This window comes from Somniosus microcephalus, chromosome 3, assembly GCF_052327205.1.
Source record: "Somniosus microcephalus isolate GS21.2 chromosome 3, FLI_Smic_1.0, whole genome shotgun sequence".
Classification (NCBI taxonomy): Eukaryota; Metazoa; Chordata; class Chondrichthyes; order Squaliformes; family Somniosidae; genus Somniosus; species Somniosus microcephalus.
Genome location: NC_140989.1, coordinates 50410401 through 50427900, shown reverse-complemented (window position 1 = coordinate 50427900; position 17500 = coordinate 50410401). Strand labels below are relative to the sequence as shown.

The following is a 17500-nucleotide window of genomic DNA, read 5'->3' as shown; positions in this document are numbered from 1 at the left end:
GAAAATCCTGCCCTAGATCTTAGACAAGCAGTCTGACAACACAGAAGCAATGGAAGGCTAATTATCGCCTCCGACTGCAAACTTGGCTTCTATCGCCCCTGGAGGTGATTGGAGCACTGATTCAGGCGTTACACACCTCTCTTAAGGTGCTAACGCCGAGGAGCGAGGCGCTAACTCAGAGTGCTGATGAAGCTCATGTTATGTCAGTCAGCAATGGAACACAGACACACTGGCGCCAGCCAGTTCTTAAAGGAGAGGGTCGATCTTGCTCTCCATCCACACCCTGCTCATTGCAGCCTTGAATCTCGGCCTGGAGAGACCTGTACATTAATTCTGCTGGAAAGAACAATGGAGAGGCCCAGGGAAAGAGCTCAGAGAGCAGCCCCCTCAGTCTCTTCTAAATCGATGCAAGGAAGGTCAAATCAAAATGAACCTGCAAAGTGCTGCTCAGTACCCAAAACTCCTTCACACAGCGTTAAATCTCTCCAGGAGTCTCTCTCTCTCTCAGAATGCGTGGTGCAAAAATGTCACCGACAAAAAAAGTCAGGAAGCGGTCGCCTTTAAATAGCGCTCCCCCAGTTCCTTCCCGACTGCAAAACGTTCCCCTCAAACTGTCGTTGCTAGCGGCAGGCGGTAAGGCAGCGAGCGCCACTCAATATCCGGTCTGGGGCGCTACTGGGGCATTGCACGCTCGACTGACGTCATTATCTGCGGATGCAGGAGATCGTAGCGGTAGTGTTTAGGGCGCTAATGGGAGGCGCAAAGCAACCAAATTTTTCCCCCATTGTGTCTGAGTGTTGTCAGAATGCATATGGAAGCTGAAACCTTGTGTACAGATGATGTCATCAAGAGGCAGTATGTTGGGTGAGCAGCAGTTTAGTGGGAATGGGATCAAGGGAGCAGGAGTTGGGTCTCATAGCTGAGATGAGCTCAGAGATGGAGTTTCAGGGCTAGGGCAAGGAGGCTATTTGGATTTGTGGGGAAGGGGAAAGGGGAGAAACAGCAGAGATAGAGTTCTTTAATTTTGTAACAAAGAAGTCTATGAGCTCTGGGCACTTGTTGCTGCACTACTGCCTTTAACTCAATTCCTGGCATTTGCTATTACATCATCTATATGACAAATGAGTTATTTTTTAAAGTCATCCGTCTATTTGTATTGTATTCATTTTTCAATATTTTCAGTTGTTTCTGCCGATGTGGTAACTCTGCCATTAATAACATGGATACCGTTCAGACATAATATAGGTTTAAGGGTATAGGATGTTTGGCCTGGAGAATTATAACATAACCTATCAGGTATTGCATTGCAATAACATAGATTACTGATGACATTGTAAACAGCCAGTGTCAAATATAATATATGTTAGAGAGAGAGTAACACAGTATAGAGAAAATAACACCCAGTATGTTACATGAAATGATATACACAGTTATCTTGATGTACTATATAAAAACTAATACATGCAATTTATATTACTGCAACACTTGTATTAAGGATATAGCACAATACCCTAGGTTACACTGTGTACTTAAATAAAACGAAAAGGCAAGAGTGCAAATAGCAAATGCTGTTCAGTGCTTGTAACTTATCTGCGACCAATAATCATTTCCTCTTCAAAACAGTAATCAATTATTTAATCCCCCTTCCCAGAAATATTGCCATACTTGCCAGGCAAGTGGTGCCTGCAGAGCTACTAACCTGGAATTTCCCCAGCAAGTAGGTCTGTGTGATGGTATTGTAATCGCATTCTCCGCCGTCCATACAATTGCACATCAGGACAGTGACATTCAGAAATGATCCGCTCAAGTCATCATTCACTTGAATGGTTATTTGGACTGGCTCGATATTTCGTGGTGTCCAGGTCAGAAGACCTGTAGCTATATTGTTAGAAGAAACATGATGTGCACAAAAAATACGTAACTATAGCATAGAAATGACTGCCACAATATTAATGTAAGAATGCTTGAGCCATGTTTAAATGAAATTCCCGGTATGTGCTCCTAGGATGTGAAGCTATGCACCAGGAGCGCTAAAAATGAAAAATGGCACTTCTGTTCCTCTACTCCATTAGGAATCTTATCATTTAGGATACAATTCCTTTCACTGTTCTTTTTCCCAAAATGTACTACTTCAGATTTTTGTGTATTGAATCATATTGGCCAATAGGCACTCCTCTTCCCATCTATATCCTCCCGTAATGTCTTGCATTCTTTCTCACAGGTTTCCAGGAGACCTGGTTGGCATCATCGGCAAACTTTGATATAATTTCTCTTATGCCTAAGTCCAAATCATTTATATAAATGAAAAGCAAAAGAGATCTCTGGGGATCAATACTACCTGTCAATTTGAAAAACATCCATTTACCCCTACTCTCTCCTTTCTGTAGGTTCATCATCCCTTTATCCTATGGAGCTATATTCCCTTAAATACCATGGGCGGAGTAATGTCAGAGGTGGACTTCTGCCCACCCCTCCGAAGTGGAGTCATTTTTCTTGGTAGGGGATCATTTGGCATTCAGGGCGGGCTGCCTGCATTTACGTGTGGCGAGTCGGGAAGGGACAAATAGCGGTGGTCCCAGCGGTGGCGGAGGGAGAGACATGGAGCTCAGGACAGGGAAGCAGGGGTGGCAGGCCTGGCAGGCCTGGCTGCACATTTTTTGCCCTGTTTTCCACCACAGTCCCACCCAGACCCTGGAGGAAAGTCCAGTCCCGTGTGGCATAATTTTCATAACAAGTGATCTTATCACACCTCTTCTGAAAATCCATATATAAAACATCCATTGCATTCATTTTATCTATACACTGTATGATTTCCTCAAAAAATTCAATCAAATTAGTCAAGCACAACCTGCCCCTTACAAATTGGTGCTGACTGTTCTTGACTAGGAAATGCTTTTCTAAGTGCTGAGTAATTTCATCCTTGTATTATGGACCCTAGAGGGCCGATTTTACAAAATTGTACTTCTGATGGGTCCCTCGCCCATCAGAAACACTTATTGAGAAATTGCAGGCACTCTCCCTATGATTTCTCAATACATGCTCTGCACCGGGAACATGCAGTCATAAAGACAGTCTGTAGAAGTTTGGCCATAATTGGGATAAGCCTAATTAGTCTATAATTTTCTGGCTTATCCTTTTCCTCTTTCTTGAACAGGAGTGTAACATTTTCCACACTCCAATCCTTTGGGGCAATTCTTGTTTCCAAATATTTTAATAAAATTATGGTTAATGTCTGTGTTATCTGTTCCCTAACTTCTTTCAGTATTCTGGGATGCATACTGTTTTTCTCTTAATGTAATTGTTTCCTCATTGCCTACATACTCTTCACTGATTCACCCTATTACTCATCTATATTTGAACACACATTCATTTTGAGTTCTCATCTGTATTACGTGTCTTCCCTCACTCTTTCAGTATTCTTCATTTATAGTCCATTTCTTTCAGTGCACATCAATGTGAGGAATGTTATTTCTGGGGAACATAATGCTTTCCCAGTGATGCTATCAAGCACTGTCAAGTCAGACATAACAAAGTCAAATATAGACTAACGCTCCCCAAAAATGTTCATTAGGCCCAGCTTGAGAAACCATTGCAGTATTGGTGACATTTTTCATATTCCCAGAGAAATCCCTATGCATTAGCTATCCTTGTAATTTCTTTGAGTAAAATTGCCAGCTTTGTGCCAATAATATTAAATCAGAATCAGTTTTGTGATGTGGGTTCATACTGAATAGGATCTGGATTGAGACCACTAAAGCTCATATTTACTATAACTATTACAGTTAGCAGAAACGTCATCTCATCAGTCTGAACTGAATTCAAACCCAGGCATCGGAGGCTAAAGGTTGGTGCAGTAATCCCACTGTGCCACCCAGCCACAGATTTGATTTCTTTTCATTGTTGGCATTTTCAATTGTAACAATACTGGCTTACTCACATATTACCACAATCTTTGTCACAATCAATCTGCTGATTTTTCAAACAAACCAAAATTAATTGCTTGCAAACAAGTACTCCCTGATAATACATGATTTTAAACTGTATTTAACAATACAATAGAAATATTTTACACTCCTCAATAGCTTAGTGGGTAAATGCCATGAAGGGATTTCAACACAGAGATAAGAATTTTAAATTGAAGGCTTTGAGGGACCAGGACCCAATAGTGAGGGGTGAGCAGGATGGAATAGGATACAGGTAGCAGAATTCTGGATGAGCTAAAGTTTATAGAGTGTAAAGGATACGAGGCTGACCAAGAGAACAGTGACATAGTCTTGAGGTGATAAAGATATAGATGAGAATTTCTGCAGTAGGTGGGCTGAGGTAGTGATGGAGGCAGGCAAAGGTACGGAATTGGAAGTAGGCAGTCTTTGTGATGGAGATGATATGGGTTCGGAAGCTCAGCTCAGGGTCGAATATGATGCTGAGGTTGCGAACAGTCTGGTTCAACCCGATATATTGGCTGGGAAGGGAAGGGGATGGAATCGGTGGCTAGGATATGGAGTTTGTGGCAGGGGCTCAAGTTGATGGCTTTGGTCATCCCAATGTTTAGCTGGAGGAAATTGCGTCTCATCCAAGACTGAATGTCGGACAAGCAGTATGACAGCACAAAGGCAGTTGACGGAACGAGAGAGATGATGGGAGGTAGAACTGTATGATCAGCATGCATGTGGAATCTGACCCCGTGTCTTCGGATGATGCCACTAAGAGGGAGCATGTAGATACGGAATGGGAGGGGGCTAAGGATAGATCCTTGGGGGATTTTAGAGCTCATAGTGAGGGGCAGGAAGTGAAGCTAATGCTGGAATTGCTCTGGCTACAATTGGATATATAAGAGGGGAACCAAGAGAGGGCAGTCCCACTCAGCTGGACAGCGGAAGAGAGGCATTAGATGAGTATGGTCTGGATGACCATGTCAAAGGCTGCAAAGAGGTCAATGAAAACAAGGAGAGAAACTGTACCATGGTCTCAGTCACAGAGGATGTCACTTGTGATTTTGATTAGGGAGGTGATGATGGTGATTTTGAAAGGGAATGGGACAGTACCTAAGGACAGGGAACCATTTAAATGTCAGCTAGCATGGGGACCAAGAAGTGAAATTGGGTGGTCTGTAGCTTTGTGGGATTGGGATCAAGATTGGTTTCATGGACAACATGAGCTTGAAAACGGCATGAGGGAAAGAAAGGGATATGTTAGGGAAAGATGCGGGATCAGGACTAGGGCTGGGGAACCTCGGGAGAGATTTTACTTGGTGGGTAAGGGGAAGGCAGCAGAGGCAACTGGCTGGATGGCTTCAGTATTAGTGACAAAGAAGTCCATGAGCTCCTCACACTTGTTTTAGGAGGTGAGGGTTTAAGGAGAGAGCTGGTAGTGGAGGAATGAAACTGGTGTTATCTTTGCTCTCTAGGATGATCCTGGAGTAGTGGGCAGTTTTGGCAGAGAAAGGTGAGGCCCGATGTGGTCCAGCCAGATCTGGTAATCGATGGCTAAAGCAGTTGTGCGCCAGATATGCTCATGTTTACGCCCATTGTACCTGATGGAGCAGAGATGGGGCCCATACCACGGGGAGTGACCAGGAAGGGGGACAGTGAAGGTTTTACTGGAGACAAGGGCATTAAAGGTGGAGGTGAGGGAGTGATCAAGCAGATCGACATCTGCAGAAGTATCATGGGAAACAGAAGCCCAGAGGTTAGGCAGTTTTCAGCATGAAATTGTAGGTGTCTTAGGGGAGAGTTTTTTTCCAGGGGCAGAGTAGAGGGATGTGGGTGATGAGAGATACAGTACAAGGAAGTAGTCGGAGATACGCTTGTCTACGATTGATACAATTGGAGAGAGAGGCCACGTGGGATGGCAAGGTCAAGGGGAAGGCTGTGCATGTAGGTAGGAGAATTTATATGAAGGAGAGGTTTGGGGAGGACAGGGAGCAGTCAAGACAGAGGAGAGAGGGCAAGGTGAGTTGAAATGGAAATTGGAGGATAAAGAGTCGCACAATGAAGAGATGGAAGGTGGAAAAATGGGAGGATATCTCAGTGAGAAACTCGGGATGGGGCTTGAGGGGGGCAGTAGAGAATGAGGACGTTAAAGGAGAGGCAAGGGGGGTGGAACAAGCTGAGGTTCTCGAATGAGGAGAAGGTGCCAGAGGACTGGTGGGAGTCTAAAGTGTGATTTGGTAATAAGGGCCACACCGCCACTGCGGCGGTTTGTGCGGGGCAGGTGGTGGAAAGTATAGGAAGGCGGAGAGGCTTCAGTAGGGGGCAAGGTATTGCTACCTGTGAGCCATGACATCCCTCAAAGCCATGATGTTAATGTGATTGCCTGCAATAAGGTTGTGGATGGTAAGGGTTTTGTTCACGAGTAAATGGTCATTCTAGAAGGAAATGCAGAGAGGGACGGGGATTGTTGATCCACTGGCAGAGTTTGAGGGGGCAGTAGTGGGTGGGTCGGGAAGAAGGTTGGCAAGTTCAATTCCCAGTGAGTACACTGGACGGGAGGATCGGTGAGAGAGGAGAATGGGAAATTGGGGTTGACGCTCATAAGAAGGTAATGATGGGTACCTCAATAGGTTCTCTGGAGAATGACAAGAGAGGCGTAGAGGGTAGCTGTGGAGTTATCCAAGAGGAATTCAAACCTGGGATGGCGGCTGAAGATGGAAAGGCAGAGGAGTAGTGATGAGTTGGGGTAGGATCTAGGAAGGGGGGCTAACTACCCAAGAGGGGAGAAATGAAAGGTGGCAGGAGTAGGTGACAGGAAGGAGAGATGGGCCAAGAGAAAAAAGGGATATACTGTAGAAGATATGAGCTCAGTTCCATATAGTAAAAATGATAGAGTTCTGAGTCACAAAAGGTTTTCATTAATAAATTACAAACCTGAGCTTATTGTTGCTCCTTCAGGGATGGGTGGTACAAGTGCAAAGTTGACTTTATCATTGTTGAGGTCTTCAGCTGTAAATTGAACCCTTGTTGTACTATTAACTTTAACATGGATAAACAAAGGGCCAATAAATGTTGGAGGCATGTTTCCTAAATGTAACAGACATAGATGGTATTAACTAAACTCAGCATCATACCAAAAGAATTACATTGCCTCAAACGTTCAACTCTTTTTAACAGCCATCTGTAGGCACACATAAGTGTGGACAGTAACAAAAAGGGAAGTTGGGCAAAATTGTTCTTATTGGTACAATTTCCACCGCTTATAGCAGGCGTGTTGATGCTAACACAATTTGCCTGCTATACGCATTGGACGGTTTAAAAAGGTAGTGCTATTACAGTACTGTACGATTGAACAAAATTGTAGCAAATCACTATTGGATAAACGAAACAAGACTGCATGCAGTGTAACTAGCTTTATTTAAACCACAAAGTCAAATACATACGTTAAAAACTGTTATAAAAGTTTCATTATTTATTGAAAATTTCAATTGTAATTGCTAAATATAACCGGACAGCATCCTTGGAGCTGCTCAAAACCATTCCAGGTTGGCACATAACTGACGTTTCAATTTTGCATAAACAGGTTGAGCTTTTGCTGTCTAAAGATACTGGCCCGCAATTTGCAGCCGGGATGACGGCGAACGGCAGAGTTCGCCATTATTCCGCCTTTGAAACTGACCGCAACTTCGGGATTTGGCGCATGCGCAGGTACATTCAAAAATCCTAAAGTTGCAAGTTTGTGCATCTTTATTTTAGGTTTGCCTTTTCCCCATATGAGAACCCCAATCTTTCTTTTGCTCTGTCTATTTTAAAAAGTTAAAATTTTAAGGGCTTACTCACTTCCTTGTTCGCTGTCTGTGAGAATTCTGCCTTTTGATTGGCTGCTTAGACAGCCTGTTGACATCACAGCATTTCAAACAAGGAGATCTCCATTAAGTTCCGTTGAATTGAATTCAAGGTCGGAAAACCCGAAGTTCTTGACACAGGGATTGCAAGATCCTTGTGCGGAGCTTATTTCGGGGCCAGCAGAGAATGCCTTTGCTTCGCTGCTGACTGCAAATTCCGGGCCACTGCCTCATGTTAATAGTTTTTTTGACAGTAATTTTGTATCGTGGTTAAAAAGAAAAAGAAAAGCGAGAAAGAAGGATGCTGTAACCGATTTAGTACTGATCAGCACTTGGAGCAAAGAATGCCACATTCTGATAACTCAAGGCACGGAAAAGTTTCTTCTAATTGTTCCACTGTTAGTGTATCTTCATTAACATTTTTGGCCTCACTATCTCCTCTGATTTCAAATGGGACCCCCCACATTTGTTCTGCTGAGTAAACACACATCAGGTTGTGGTACTGAACAATACAGACCAGCAAGGTCACAGATTTTATTTCTGGTCAGGTCTGAATCAGCCGATCTCAGTCAGGATGGCAGAGGAGACTCTACAACTGGCCTCCAAATCTCCAGGTTATGGAGAAGGAAAAAATTCACCAGGGCCCAATCCTGGTCACTACCTTTGTTGGTAAGCAGGCATTGGATGAAGAAAGGATTGGATTTATATGTAACGCCACTGCCTTCCCCAAAGGTCAAGTTGTCTGCCGGTACTTAATGAAGGCACTTCGGTGAGGTTCTAAAGGCCGGACTTAATCATGTCCATAAAACCATACCCCTGTATGTCATCATTTTCAGTAAAGGAAGAGAGATAAGAGAAGGAAAAAAGGAATACAGCAGAGTAAAGACAAAAATCGGTCTATCAACTTTTTCTTCACAGAAACACCAGAATCTGCATCAGTTGTCTTCAAATTACAAACAGAATTGAAGTTGTTTTATTTCACTTTGCTTTGGGGTTTGCAGTATGTTTTCACTGAAAACCAGTGCACAATAGTGTTCTAAAATATCAAAATATATTTAAGAACAGCCAAAATTGAGGCATTATTTCATGATTTCATTTTTGTGCTCTGCATTGTGATCTACATTGACCCTTAAGATGTCATCAACCACCACTTTTAAAAGATTTTTTTTTTAAATCAAAGCTAGCTAAAGGCTGTTAAAGTTAATCATGTTCATATTTCTTTGTAAAATGCCTTACTAGTGACACTCACTTATTCAATACCGACATGGGAAATAGAGTACTAACCAAAAATCACTGTGGATTTCTCATACTTTATGTAGTAATCCTTGGTTTGCAATCCCACTTTTGTGTCATTAGCAACTAGGATATCATGAATGCATGCGGTATTGCCAGAACAGGTCCTGTTGATATTTTTCAGCCTTTTATTATCTGCAGATGCAAGGAGTACTGATGTGAAGATTGGCTTAAATTCTTTCCACTTTTCCACTGGCTGATGTGAAAGAAAAAGACTTTCTGGAGGTGGCACCAGCCCTAAAAAATACAATGCCAGGAAGCAGGAGTTAAAGGAATCATTAACATTTGGAGCTCTGTTGTTTCTATGAATGTTTAATTTTCACAATATGTTTCTCCTATTTGCATCCTCACTATATTGAAATTAGGACTCATATTCTGTGATATGTCAAATATCGTCCTGAAATGCAGGTAGATAACATCCACTGGGTGTAATTTTGACTTTGGACAATAGTGTAAAATCGCGAATCGGCAGCCCGTTTTACATCTCTCTCAATTTTCATTTCCATTGACTTCAATGGTTCTTGGTTCCTACATGGACCACGACTTTTGGCTGCTCGCCGTCCCTTTCCGAATGCTTTTCCACTCCGTTATGTCCTTCACCCTTGCACCAGGGAGATAATATGCCATTCAGGACTCTGAACGGCTGTCTATTCCTCTGATATGAATCTCCTGCCATGACCACGCGCCTATTCACCTCTTTCATTTTGTCCCCCCTAGGTAACCATTTGCTCTATGGTACCATGGTGTTACTTATGGCTACCTTCCCCTATATCTCCAATTCTGTCCTCATCACAGGTGCTCAGCACAACAATTGGACAGTTTCAGATGCACAGTGGTTTCCTGCTCCTCTTTCCATTCCCTTCCTGGCCCACGAGTGGACACCCATTTATTTTGCCCCTGACCCCTCTCTACCTGTGGGACGAGTACTTCCTGGAACTAATGTTCCATGAACCTTTCCTCCGTCTATATGGTGCAGAGTGTTGTCAGCTCATGCTCAAACTCAGATGTTTTGAGGTTGTGTTTAGCTAGTTGGAGGTGCCCTTATCCAGAGTGTAGTGTGAAGGGTTAGTAGTGTGAGCGTTGCTTTAAGAGGGTGAAGAGTGTGATAGCACCCAGGATGGGCAGGGAGGAAAGGGATAGTGTGGTAACATCCTACTCTTGGTTTCCTATTGTGAAGAGTCTTCACTTCTTTCTGCACTGTTTATCAGTTCTGGGTGTGAGGAAGTTGAGAGGCAGTGCCAGTGCTAGCCCTCTGTAGGCAGCATGACTGCTGTTGGTGTCTTGCTTGTTGAAAGGAAGATCCAGGAGTGTGAGTGTCTTGTAGCTCTTGGAGGAGGGTTTGGAGATCTTCATCAGTGAAGCCAGTTGTGCTTCTTCTGCCTGCTGCCTTGGCATGATGCCCTGTGGGCACAGCTAGCACAAAACATGTACGATGGTGTCTATCTGGACCAATGCAGGGGGTGAGAGATGCCGTCAAGTGATTTAGTGGAAATTGCCAGTAAAACCACTTGCCGGCTGCTTATCTTGCTGTCGGATAGTGTTCTGCTGCTACCCAGCATCTGTAGAGGGCTTTTTTAAAGAGTTATGTCATTGTTGCACATACGTTTCCTGGGCTGGGTCTTGTGTAAGCAACTTACACAGTTTCTACACTCAAGTTACACCAGAGCTGCACCAAAAATAATTAAGTTAACTTACCCCAGGAAATCTGTGTGTAACTGCTTCTGTTGGTGAATGGTATAACCTTACGGTGCATCAACGATGTAACAACATAACTGATATCAGGGAAATTCAGGGCCTATGTCTTCCTGCTGGATTGCCTGGGAATTTTTCCTTTCTTTTACAGTCCTCCTCACTGTTTGCTAAACCTCCCACTTTTGTGTTGTTACCAAATATTGTGCTTTATTCCCTATACTTGTCCAAATCATCTATGTATAACTGAGAACAAGGGAAGCAGAGCTCTAAAAGACGTAGTAGTTCAATGTCCTAAATATTCACTTTCTCCATCTTAAGAGAAGAACGTAGTAACCTAATTTTTTTTGGACCAAAAAAGGCCGTTCGGCTCAAGCAAGCTACAGAAGTGCCAGGCAATGACTATCTCCAACAAGCAAGAGTCTAACCACCTCCCCTTGACATTCAATGACATTACCATTGCCGAATCCCCCACCATCAACATCCTGAGGGTCACCATTGACCAGAAACTTAACTGGACCAGCCACATAAATACTGTGGCAACAAGAGGTCAGAGGCTGGGTATTCTGTGGCAAGTGTCTCATCTCCTGACTCCCCAAAGCCTTTCCACCATCTACAAGGCACAAGTAAGGAGTGTGATGGAATACTCTCCACTTGCCTAGATGAGTGCAGCTCCAACAACACGCAAGAAGCTCGACACCATCCAGGACAAAGCAGCCCGCTTGATTGGCACCCCATCCACCACCTTAAACATTCACTTCCTCCACCACTGGCCACACTGTGGCTGCAGTGTGTACCATCTACAAGATGCACTGCAGCAATTCGCCAAGGTTTCTTTGGCAGCACCTCCCAAACCCGTGACCTCTTCCACCTAGAAGGACAAGGGCAGCAGGCGCATGGGAACACCACCACATCCAAGTTCCCCTCCAAGTCACACACCATCCTGACTTAGAAATATATCGCCGATCCTTCATCTTCGCTGGGTCAAAATCCTGGAACTCCCTCCCTAACTGCGCTGTGGGAGTTCCTTCACCACATGGACTGCAGCGATTCAAGAAGGCGGCTCACCACCACCTTCTCAAGGGCAATTAGGGATGGGCAATAAATGCTGGCCTTGCCAGCGACACCCACATCCCATAAATCCTTTTTCAGAGATTAACCCCACCTACCTGCCTTTTCAACATATCCCTCCATCCTTTATCTCTGCAAAAACACATTGAATTGTCTCTTGCATCCATTTGTACTGCTGGTTTAAATCAGTTTTCCCCGGTAACTTACTCAATAATCTATTACATAACATATTGGGGGAGAAATTGGGTATAGCCCCGTTTAGGGCGTTAGAATTGGCGCTGCGCAACTTATCGCCACCTCGAGCGATATTGGGTTGCTGCGCCCCTAAAGATGATTGCGGCGTTGATTCAGGCGCTGCACAGGAGTCTTAAGGCGCTAATCCGGCGGAGCTACTCAATATGTCAGTGGCTGGGCGCAGCGCAGGTGCTGTCAATAATCGATTACCCCGAGACATGCTGGCGCCGCAATTAGGAGCAGCAGCCACACTCTGCGCCTTGTAGGCCTCAAAATCGGCGCTGTGCTTTCTGTCGCGTTCCAAACTTTGAACATATGGAGAGGGTGAGGCAGAGAGCGGAGCGCTTTACTGATGGGGCATTGGATGCTTTGGTTGGCGAAGAGCAGCGCTGGCGAGCTGTGCTGTACCCCAACAATGGCAGGAGGCCTCATCAGAGCGAGTACCGCAGGGCTTGGAGGGAAGTTTGTCAAAGAGTCACCTCAAGCAGCGTGGTGCCCAGGACTCCTGTGCAATGCAGGAAGAAGTTCAACGACCTCACTCGGGTCATTAGGGTGAGTGCCTTTTTCGCCATCTTCTTCATCCCTCCATCTGCACCTGACATTATGGCCAGAGGGTGCGCGAAGCCCCAATGGCCATCTGTCAGCCAGCACCCATGGCCCTTTCTGGAAACACACACGCACATTCAGCTCAATGCATAATGGAAGGGCTATTCTACCATGGGGGGCATGTGATGTCAGCTCAATGCATAATGGAAGGGCTATTCTACCATGGGGGGCATGTGATGTCAGCTCAATGCATAATGGAAGGGCTATTCTACCATGGGGGGCATGTGATGTCAGCTCAATGCATAATGGAAGGGCTATTCTACCATGGGGGCATGTGATATCAGCTCAATGCATAATGGAAGGGCTATTCTACCATGGGGGCATGTGATGTCAGCTCAATGCATGATGGAAGGGCTATTCTACCATGGGGGCATGTGATGTCATCTCAATGCATAATGGAAGGGCTAATCTACCATGGGGGCATGTGATGTCAGCTCAGGCCAGCATGTTTCATCACTTCCCGTCCTTTCTCCTGCAGGCCAAGCTGGCCAGGAACCGGAGGGAGCAGCTTCGCACCGGAGGAGGCCCTCCTCAGCTGCAGACACTGACGGACCTGGAGGAACGAGTCCACCAGATTGTTGGAGGCCGGATGACTGGTCCTGTCACCACTGGAGCTGCCGACCCCATTGTGCACAGCGATGGTAAGGTCATCACCTTTTTGAACTCTCTCCTTCCACTTCTTCCCCCCACCAGCATGCTTTTTCACTCTGGACCCATGTCAGAGCATTGCAGCACTCATGCATCCCTTGCTGCCACCCTGTCCTTTCGCTAAAGCCACTCTTCAACCTCCCTGCTTTCAGATGCTGCATCACCAACTCGGGAGCCGGGCCCTCAAGCTGCCACTGCCACCGGAGGCGACGAGCAGGAGGAAGCTGGACCATCTCTGCCACCCTCAGGTGAGCCAGCCCCTCTGCAGACTGGGGAGACTACTTCCCTGGAGGGGAGCGGGGGGGAATGCTCTGAGGAGGAAGCAGTTCCAGAAACCAGCGGGCTGCAGCAACGCAAGGGGGGTAGGGAAGCTCGGGGGCCGTCTCCCCAGAGAGCGAGTCAGGCCGCGAGTACTGCTGCGCAGAAGAGGTGCATTCCCTCGCAGAAATGAGCGCCCAGGCTCGGCTCAGGCACACTGAGCTCATGGCTGCAGTGGCAAGGATGCCTGAATCCATCGAGACCTGGCAAGGAGTGTCCAAGACTTCGGGGCAGCACAGGCAAGGAGTGCACAGGACTTCGGGGCAGCACTGGAAAGGACTGTCCAGGACTTCAGGGCATCACTGGAAAGGACTGTCCATGGCTCCGGGGCAGCACTGGAAAGGACTGTCCAGGGCTTGACTGAAGCAGTGGAAAGGACTGTCCCGGCCTTCAGTGAAGCACTGGAAAGGACTGTCTAGGGCTTCACCGAAGCAGTGGAAAGGACTGTCCCGGCCTTCAGCGAAGCACTGGAAAGGACTGTCCAGGGCTTCACCGAAGCAGTGGCACCTGCCACGCAAGTGCTGAGTGCTGCTATGCAGTCACTCGCTGGTCTCATGCAGACACATATTGAGGCCACGCGACCAATGACTGCTGCCACCCTCGCTGGATCAGGCGGGATTACCCGGGGCCCTTGCAGCACCACAGCAGGGCCTCAATCTGTGGACCAGCCGATTGGTGCGCATGCTGCGGTGCTGCCCCATCAGAGTGCCAGTGTGTCGTTCGACCAGGGAGCTGCTGTCCGCTCTCAGGATGTCAGCATTCCCGATGCCACCGCTGGCACGTCTCCACTGCAGCTGCCACCACCTGCAGGACAGACTGCTTCCACCCATACACAGTTGGAGCAGTCAGCATCCGGGCCCTCCAAGGCCAGAGGTCGTCCAGGACGTCCCTCAGGGGCATCTGCGCTTTCGGACAGCCAGCAGGCCTCCCCCAGCCTTGATGCAGCCACTGGGGTCCCATTACGGGAGAGCTGCAGGGAGGGAAGAGGCCGATCTCGCAAGAGAAGTAGATCACCATCAAGGGGGAAAGAGTAGAAGGTGCTGCTGAGACGTCTTATTTGTAGAAATCAAGGCCGTGGATGCTGGTCTGACTGTTAGTAATGTTTTGGATAGTCTCCCGGGTGTGCGAGTCACGTATGTGTTAGTGTGTTAGTTTTGCTTTCTGTTGCCATTGCTTTGTCATGTTGGAAGGAAGCACATTTAGCAAAATAAACAACTTTTTTTTATTTACATTGGCCATGTCTGATATTTACATTCACTGCCCTTCATAGGCTTTGAGTTATCCGGACGGTTCCATTCCTCCTCATCGAATGGCACCAAGCATTCCATCAGAGGGGCCTAGAAGCGGCTTGTTATCAGCCTCTGATGGACGGCCCTTCCAGTTTGTACCTCCCTCCCGTCTTGGTCCTCCTCCTCCTCCTCCTCCTCCTCCTCCTCCTCCGCTGGTGCTTCAATGGCTGGTGGCATTGGCTGGGTGCGTAGGATGGCGAGGTTATGCAGCATGCAACAGACTATGACGAAGTGGGAGACTCGCTCTGGTGAGTACTGCAAGGCGCCTCCGGAATGGTCCAGACAGCGGAACCGCTGCTTCAGCACACCGATTGTGTGCTCCACAATGTTCCTCATCGCCTGATGGCTCGCATTGAAGCGCTCTTCAGCAGGAGTGCTGGGCGAACAGAGTGGCGTCATCAGCCATGGGCACAGAGGATAGCCCTTGTCACCGAGAAGCCAGCCTCCTGGGTGAGCTGGGGCCTCGAATAGGTTTGCAACTGAAGTCTGGCGCAGGATGAAGGCGTCGTGGCTGCTGCCAGGGAACTGCGCATTGACTGCGAGGATCAGCTGTCGGTGGTCACAGACCAGCTGAACATTCAAGGAATGGAACCCCTTGCGGTTGCGGAACTCCTCCGGATTCAATACAGGCGCCCGCAAAGCCACGTGCGTGCAGTCAATGGTGCCCTGCACCATGGGGAAGTCTGCTATTGCTGCGAAGCCCTCTGCGCGCTCCCACTGCTTCTCCAGTGTCACAGGGAAGGAGATGTACTGCCGCCTCCTTTTAAATAGGGCATCTGTTACTTGACGGATGCAGCAATGCACCGCAAACTGCAATATGTTAGCGATGTCCCCAGTTGCGGCCTGGAAGGAGCCGCTCGCATAGAAATTCAGGGCAACAATCATCTTGACAGCCACCGACAGAGAGGTCCTGCACCTTATCTGAGGCTGCAGATCTGGCTGAAGCAGGTGGCACAGCTCAGTCACCACCTCCTTTCTGAAGCGCAGCCTTCTAAGACACTGCTCCTCTGACATGTTCAAGTAACAGAACTGCTGTCGGAAAACCCTGGCAGCGTAAGGTCTGGTGAGGCGACATCTGTTGGCCCTCCTCCGTCTGGCTATTCCTGCCCCTCTCTCCCTGCGTCTCTGTGCCCTTTCCAGATGGTTCAGCAGCAGGACGTTCCCCTCTAATGCAGCCCCCATAGTAATAGTGCACAAGAAATTGTAAACGTTGTAAATGCTCACCAGCTGCAAGGTGATGGTCAGAAGGCTGAAGTTCCTCTGGCCAGCACTGGCTCACTGGTGCAATGGCTCTCAGAGTGCAGCTCAGCAACTCTGTGAAAGTCTCGAGGAAGTTGTGCTCCCAAAATGGCTGCCGCTTTTATACCAGTGCAGTCCCCTTTAAAGAGCGCCCCCCTAGCCCGAGAGCGACTGGGGAACGTTCCAGGTAAGCAGTCCTTATTAGCGCCAGGCGGAACGGAGGGGCGCAACACTGAATTTCCGGTCCGGGGCGCCCAAAAGGCGTTGCACACTGAAATGACGTCATGATCTGCCTGCGCCCGCGAGTGGGCGCTATGGTTTGGCGCCGGCGCAAAATGCCCACTCAATATGGGAGGAGGCGCTGGGTTCACTGCGCCCAGCCAAAAATTGGCTAACGCCCCACTTCTCGGCCTGTTTACGCGCTAATTGGAGGCGCTGCCAACCGAATTTCTCCCCCATTGTCTATAAAACAATCACTGTATTTTAAAAGTAGTGAATTGCTTTGAGACAGTTTGACATGCTAAGATGCCACATAATCATCACTGCGGTCTACGTCCCACCACACGCTAATGCCAAACTAGCACTGAAGGACCTCTACAGGGCCATCAGCGAACAACAAACTGCGCACCCAGACGGAGCTTTTATCGTCGCGGGGGACTTCAATCACATAAACCTAAAAACTGTACTACCGAAATTCAACCAGAATGTCTCCTGCCCCACAAGAGGGGAGAACACACTGGATCAAGTCTACACGAGCATTGTAGACACTTATAAGGCCATTCCCTGCCCCCACCTTGGGAAGTCTGACCACCTCTCCCTGTTTCTAGCCCCGGCATACAAACCACTCATCAAAAGAGGGCGAACATCAGTGAGAGCAGTGAAAGTATGGCCAGAGGGGGCAGTATCGGAGCTACAGGATTGCTTCGAACGCACTGATTGGGGCATGTTTGCCCATAATGACATCGAGGAATACGCATCCACAGTGCTATTCTACATCAACAGCTGCGTCGAGGTCGCCACGACCCATGAAAATATCAGGACATACCCCAACCAGAAACCCTGGATGAACGGAGAGGTCCGCTCACTGTTGAAAGCACGCGACGCAGCATTTAAATCTGGCGACGCGGCGGCTTACAGTGCAGCTAGGACCAACCTAAAAAAGGGTATCAGGACTGCCAAAAGGAAACAGACACTGCAGATAGAGGATCACTTCCGCAACAACTCGGACCCCCGGCGCATGTGGCAAGGCATCCAGTCCATCACTGACTACAAGGGCAAAAACACCAGCCCCCCGGTTAGCGATGCCTCCCTCCCAGAGGAGCTTAACAACTTCTAC

At 47.4% G+C, this 17500-nt stretch overlaps 1 protein-coding gene across 1 annotated transcript in view; it reads right to left on the bottom strand.

Moving 5' to 3' along the window:
• Positions 1-17500, bottom strand: part of LOC147121047 (mucin-like protein) — a 117462-nt gene that overhangs the window by 82551 nt on the left and 17411 nt on the right. The window contains exons 6-8 of the mRNA XM_085977688.1: positions 9062-9307; positions 6867-7019; positions 1700-1878 (exon numbers count right to left, since the gene is read on the bottom strand). Coding sequence (XP_085833814.1) covers positions 1700-1878; positions 6867-7019; positions 9062-9307 — 578 coding nt within the window. The remainder of the gene's footprint in view (positions 1-1699; positions 1879-6866; positions 7020-9061; positions 9308-17500) is intronic.